The sequence below is a fragment of the Ascaphus truei genome, chromosome 9 (genome assembly GCF_040206685.1).
Source record: "Ascaphus truei isolate aAscTru1 chromosome 9, aAscTru1.hap1, whole genome shotgun sequence".
NCBI classification, from domain to species: domain Eukaryota; kingdom Metazoa; phylum Chordata; class Amphibia; order Anura; family Ascaphidae; genus Ascaphus; species Ascaphus truei.
The window spans coordinates 35,557,134-35,564,030 of NC_134491.1; the positions used below are offsets into that span (position 1 = coordinate 35,557,134).

A 6,897-nucleotide genomic window follows, 5' to 3' on the forward strand; every position below is an offset into this window, starting at 1 on the left:
CATAGGCACAAGTCTCTGCTTTTATTTACTAAAGGTGAAACTTTGCCGCTTGTGACCTGAGATTGTTTTTTTTGTGCGTTTCAGTCCGTTCAGCATGTGGTGTCCAATCTGCTGATTGCACAGATAGAGCTGCGCTCCGAGGACTCCCCGGACATCCAGCCTTACTCCCATGTCAGGCAGCTGGAGAAGTTGGTGGTGCCACTTGGCGATGAACTCGAAGCTGTGCAGAAGTCTTACCTACAGGTGAGATCTTCACGGTTGTCCATGCTTCAGCATTTCATTTATTTCGAAGCCCGCACGAGTTTGGTTTTACTGAAGCTCTGATCTAGTCCGGCTTCTGATCCAAAGGCAATCTAAGCCTCACCGTAGGAGAGCTTTAAAACCTTGGAAGATCCTTTACATTTAATAAGTTGTATAAACTAATCATGTACTTGCATCTGCCAGAAAATCTGCTGTAATTCTCCTTGGTGCCAAAATCTGTGATGTCTTTAATGTAAGTAGATGCTTACGGGATTGATTTAAATGTAAATTACATTTGAAAAAGCTTTTTCACTCGTCTGCTTGGCACGTGACTTGTAGGAATAGGCCTGGTTGGGTGATCGGACTGTATAGTTATAGAATGTGTTATAGGTTGTTTGCCGAGTATTGTACAGTACTGCATTTCTGGTATAAGTGAATAGATTGCTCCCACAATATCTGCCCATCTGAAGCATATGTTGGGGTTACAGGCTCCGAAGATTTACAGCCACAAGCGTCCAGTATTCCAACAAACAATACAAGGTGCTGTGGCCAGACCAACATCAGATTGGGAACCTGTAGTTGGCCTCAGGCCTGCAACTTTCTGCTAGTGCTATTTACCTGCCTGGATATCTTACAGTAATCCAGTTGGTGGCAGTGCCGCTGTAAATGATCAGTGCCAAGATTGCATCACTAGTCTCATTATTGTTTGTAAGGAAGCAGACTTTAAAATGTGACCGTGGAAACCTTTTAACCGTTTATACTTCTGCCTGAGACCTGCAACAATGCTTGTTCTAAAAGCCTGCACAACACACGGAGCTAGAGGCCCTAAAGGTGGATTTTATTGCTGCGTTTAAGTTTGCCATTAGAAAGAATAGGGTTGTGGCGATTAATATTTAGAGTTACTGCTGTATTAAGTTAGAATTAGGATTCATAAATGGGTTACTGTATTTTGTCTCATGTACATACACAGAAATTGCCTTAAATCGGCGTTCATAAAGCTAGGTGTAAAATGAAATGTTAAGTCATAGAGATCTGTGTTAATCAGCGCTAGCGATGCAATTTCTTGAGGGTCTGGGATATCTCTGTTTTCTTCATGAGGGTTATTAACCTCTTAGGGTTCATTTCAATATTCTCCAAAGTGACCATTCGGACGATTTCGGACAAAAATCCCCATTGACTTTAATAGTGGTTGATGAAGATGGCACAGATAGCAGCTTTGGAGTATACAGAATTTACCCCTTAGGCCCGTATTCAGATAGGATAGGGGAGACCAATTCTAGTCCTCAAGGACCAACTACAGGTCAGGTTTTCAGGATATCCCTGCTTCAGCACAGGTGGCTCAGTCATTGAGTTAGGACATGCTAAAACTTAGAACCCTTTAGTGAATATGCGCCTCAGTGTAGACCTTTTAGTACTCCAAGGGACTAGCTAGTTATGGGTTAACCATTTAGACTTGTTGAACTTATTAATATATTAATCCCTTACATTTATTATTAATTATTGATTATTATTATTTTTATTGATTATTAATTATCATCTATTATAGATTGGCTAATCTAGTCTATAATGGCCCTGGTATACATACACAAGATAGACTTAATGCCATCCCGGGATAGGGGATAACATTGGGATTATTTTGGCAGTAGCCCAATTTTGCCAGGTATCGGAGTTTAGTGACTGGTATATGAATAACTAATTATCCATTCATTCCTCATTTGCATGCTCTGCCATTACATATTATATTGATCTTCAGTGAATCCCCCCCCATGGTGGTGTATCAGGTGATGTCATTTTATCCTTAACAGTCCTCGCCAAGCGATTGAAAGCCGTATTTAATATTTCCAAACATGACAGCCCAGCACAGGGATTTCCGGAGAAAATACTGCTTTCCCAGTTATTCACTATTTGGATTTGCCTTTTGAATTTCTGAAATACTGCACACAACATAAGTTCAGTTGTTTTCAATGTAATATTATGTATCCCTGCAAAGTGTGTGATGATATTGCTGATACAACATAAGCAGAGATGGTGTTGTGTATCAGTGTGTACTTGGCAAAGTGTCTTCACTGTTATGATAATATCCGGCGGCTCACATGTTCTTACACCTGCTGGAGGACTTTTCTCGGAGGGCATTGTGATTGCTGCTACTGTAAATGTCCTCAAACTGATTTCGACGAGTAGTTCTTTGCAGAAACATATTGCGACCCTTGGGCTTCGCTCATGGTGGCGGCGGCGCTACGTGCGCGCGCACGTTCGGGACTCTTCTATGCTTGTCTATTGCAGGTAGCATAGTACTGGCGGCGATGTAGCGTGTCGACGCTGCTGCAGTTTGGTGAGACAAGTCAATGTGTCTTTTTTCAGGCTGCAGTCTCGTGACGTCAGCGTCACGCGAGTTGGTTCAGCCAATGAGGGCGAACCAGCTTCGTGACCGTTCGACACGCCCCCGCATCACTTCCGATCGCCTCCCAATCTCTTGTAGCCAAGTGCACAGATCGATGGGGCTGCAGGAGGGCACGCAGGTACCATAAGCGTAGCCTTAATGGGCGTGGAGCTGTGATTTGGTGCACTTGCACCTGGGGTCTAATGTCTCCATTATAGATTATTAAGCTGTTATTGCGTCTACATCAGGGGTGCGCTACTCCAGTCCTCAAGGGCCACTAACGGGTCAGGTTTTCAGGATATCCCTGCTTCAGATCAGTCTTCTGAAATTCTGACCCGGCGAGGGAAATATGTGGACTCACAATGCCTGGCATCTGCCGCTGTAGCTTCGCATCTTTTAAGCGCAAGGCATTGTGGGGCTCGGGCGCAAGGCATTGTGGGGCACAGTTGAGAAGACTCAGGCTGGTTAATGTTGACCCTTGCTGCCTCGTTGACAGAAGATGGGACAGTGGTTTTCTTTTTTGGGGGTGGTTGTGATGGGGGGGGGGAAGAGATGTGTGCGGACGAGCGGGTGAATGAGTTACTTTTGACCTTTAGTGCTGCATGTCAGGTGTGCGTGGTGTGTGTGTGTGTGTGCACACATACACAACCTTCATATCGTGTGTGTACTCGGGGCAATAACATTTAGTGTTTCTTTCACTGATTACACTAAGGCTGCGCTTATAGCGCCACCGCCATCGCGGCAAAACAAATGCATTGCCGCTGTCGCGTGCGCTTATAGTGGAAGCGACGCGACAGCGCAATAGCTGGAAGTCAATTTCATTTTTCCAGCAACCAAAGCGTGACGTCACTTGTCGACCGCACTATTAGCGCGGCCTAAGCTGGTAGTTGGCACTTACTCCTTGATATTTTCTCTCCATAAATTTTCCCTTTTTTCAATAATTTATTCCCAGTCAAGATTTTTTGTTGCTAAATACATGTTACCCTTGTTTCAATTCCTTGGCGGATATAGTTTCATAAAATATATATACTCTTATGGTTATAAAAAAGAAAAATCTGCGCACAAATTGTAAAAATTATCTTGTGGTAATGTGACTAGTGTGTGTAAAAAAAATAAATATGTATATGTAATAGAAATCTATATCTCTATATCTCTATCCGGTCCGAGGTCTGGTAAAGCAAGAGACAGCACTCAATTGTGTGCTGTCTCTTGCTTTACCAGACCTCGGAATGGTAACGTATGTCTATATTATCCATATGGGACAAGCACCTACAGCCTATCAGCACCTATTGTGTGTGTGTGTGTGTGTGTTAATTAGGATAAAGACACAGTGAATTAACCAAAAATAGTGCACCAAGGAATAAAAAACGTTGAAACCTTTTAAGAAGAGAAGGTCTGCTGCTCGTCAAGGTGGATGGCTCAACACCATAAAGATTACATGTAAACAAAGAGACAGCGCACAACCTCTAATAGTGTAATAATGTATAAATATAGTTATAGGAGTTATTGATACTGTATTTGGCAACTGTTAATATCCCCTCTACTGCTGGAGCTTGTCCGGTTAGCCTTCGGTACATTGTCTGAGTCAGCGCGAGTTGGTCGTCTAGTACGCCGCAACTCTGTGATGTCGGCGTACTGCTAAATGGCGCCATAGCTCGTATCGTGGGACCTCACCCCAGAGCCAGCAGTTTAGGGTAGCAAAAATTGTTCCGTCGTATTGCCGGACCGTTGCATGGACTGCCGCTTGTCTGAAGTGCCTCCAATCCACGTCCGTGAGTCTACCATCGTGCAGACGTGTTCCAGTGCTGAGTGCTTTCACCGGAGCTCCATTCCGCCTGATACAAGAAGCTCTGCAGTGACCGGAGAGGGAATCCGTGGGAACAGCTGATATATACCAAGTGGATTCATTTAAACAACTAAGCGGTAACATGTACCCTAAACATGCCCTGCCTAACGAATTCATGTTTGCTGTACGTGCATATTATACCATCTTACTTTGAATACTTATATTTATACATTATTACACTGAGAGGTCGTGCACGGTCTTTTTTTCTTTACATATACTCTTATGCGGGTTGTTTTATGCTAGACTCGGAGGGAAGGTTGGACTGGTCAGTGATGATGTGCACCTCTAACATTCAGTCCTGAAAAATCCAGCTGTGAATAGTCTTGCTAATTTGGGACATCCATCCATCCTTCCGTGTATGTAGGGAACAGAGGGCAATACTATGTTGTATTTATTTTTTATGAAAGTATTGCACTTTGCTATCTGGGACAATATTAAACAACTAAGATTTTTATTTTATTTTTTAAATTTAATGTGTTCTCGTATCTTGGTTGCATGATATGTGATCCATCCAAGAGCGATTTATAGATCTAGCACACATACAGGAACATGCGGGTCAGCACATATTTAAGCAGCGCAAATGCAGGGTGAACAGGCAATATTTGTAGACAAAGAACAAGAAGCCAGCTCTCTCGTCTTGCATAACAAGTGCAAATGTATTGCTGTGAGATCAACGATGTTTCGGTCGCCAATAGGACTTTTTCGAGATGATTGTAGGGCCGTGTACCCATCATTTTTGTATTCTTTCAATCTGTAATTCCAGGTATACATTAGTTTTAGATATTACCTGAACCAGGTGGTCCCCTGGAGCTCATCAGTGGTCCCACGACGTCTCTGGAACCCCTGGTACAAGTTTTTGGGATCCAGTGGGAGACTCTATGGGTGCGGGATCTGAAGGCCAACGGAAAAGCTAAAACATTATCGGAAGATTACGTGGCTGGTTTCTGTTGGTTTGTAGTCCACCGCCATATTTGTAATTTTTTTGTGTGTCTGAAACAGCATTAAAAAAAAAAAAAAAAGTACACACCCCTCCGGGTATTAAGGGATGAGATCCGAGGGTCCACTCAGCCAGAATCGCTGCTTTAAATGAAGATACTGGATTTATTACACACTATGGTAGCGTTCTCTCCACTTCTGATCACTACTGATCTCCTCTTGTCCCTCTACCACTTGCCCTCTTGACCCCATTCCCTCCCATCTCCTAAAACATCTTGTTCCTACTATATATATATATATATACCCCTATGCTCACACACATATTTAACACCTCCCTCTATTCTGGTACCTTTCCCTCCTACTTCAAACATGCAACCGTTCTACCATTACTCAAAAACGGCAAGCTTTACCCTACCTGTCTTTCTAACTATCGACCTGTCTCCCTTCTGCCTTTTGCCTCCAAACTCCTTGAACGTCTTGTTTTCTCTCACTTGCTCCACTTTCTCAACACCCATTCTCTCCTAGACACTCTACAATCTGGCTTCCGCACTGCTCACTCGACAAACAGCACTCACTAAAATAACTAATTACCTCCATGCTGCCAAAGACAGAGGTCATTACACTCTGCTCATATTACTTGACCTCTCTGCAGCATTTGACACCATGGACCACCCTCTTCTCCTCCACATTCTCCATACTCTTGGTATTCGTAACAAAGCTCTATCCTGGATCTCCTCTTACCTCTCCCATTGTACTTTCAGTGTCTCTTCTGCTAACACCTTCTCCTCCTCCATAGATCTCTCTTTGGGGGTGCCGCAGGGTTCTGTCCTGGGACCTCTTCTCTTTTCTCTATACACTTTCTCTAGGTGACCCAATCACATCCCTTGGGTTTAAATATCACCTCTATACTGACGACACAAAAAATTATTTTTCAACCCCTGACCTTACACCTGCTGTACAGACCAAACTTTCTGAATGTCTCTCTGCGATATCATCCTGGATGGCCCTCTGTCAACTTAAACTTAACATGACAAAAACAGAGCTCCTCATACTTCCTCCTAAACCTGGCCTTACTACCTCCTTCCACATTACTGTTGGAAGTACCATCATTCACCCAGTAGCCCAAGCACGCTGCCTAGGGGTCACACTTGACTCCTCTCTCACATTCTCCTCTCACATTCAAAACGTCTCTAAAACCTGTCGCTTTTTCCTCCGCAATATTACAAAGATTCGCCCTTTCATCTGTTGCTCGACTGCTAAAACTCTGACTCAGGCCCTCATTCTCTCCCGTCTCGACTACTGTAACCTGCTGTCCGGCCTTCCTGCCTCTCACCTGTCTCCCCTACTATTTATCCTAAACGCTGCTGCCAGAATCACTCTACTCTTTCCTAGATCTGTCTCAGCATCTCCCCCCATGAAATCACTCTCCTGGCTTCCTATCAAATCCCGTATCACACATGCCATTCTTCTCCTCACTTTTAAAGCTTTACACTCT

General features: G+C 43.7%; 1 protein-coding gene across 4 annotated transcripts in view; it reads left to right on the forward strand.

The window, feature by feature from the left end:
• The window catches only part of FANCM (FA complementation group M), a 105,213-nt gene that overhangs the window by 5,542 nt on the left and 92,774 nt on the right, over positions 1 to 6,897 (forward strand). For all 4 annotated transcript variants that reach the window (XM_075614373.1, XM_075614374.1, XM_075614371.1 and 1 more), the window contains exon 4: positions 85 to 243. In XM_075614373.1, the coding sequence (XP_075470488.1) occupies positions 85 to 243 (159 nt within the window). The remainder of the gene's footprint in view (positions 1 to 84; positions 244 to 6,897) is intronic.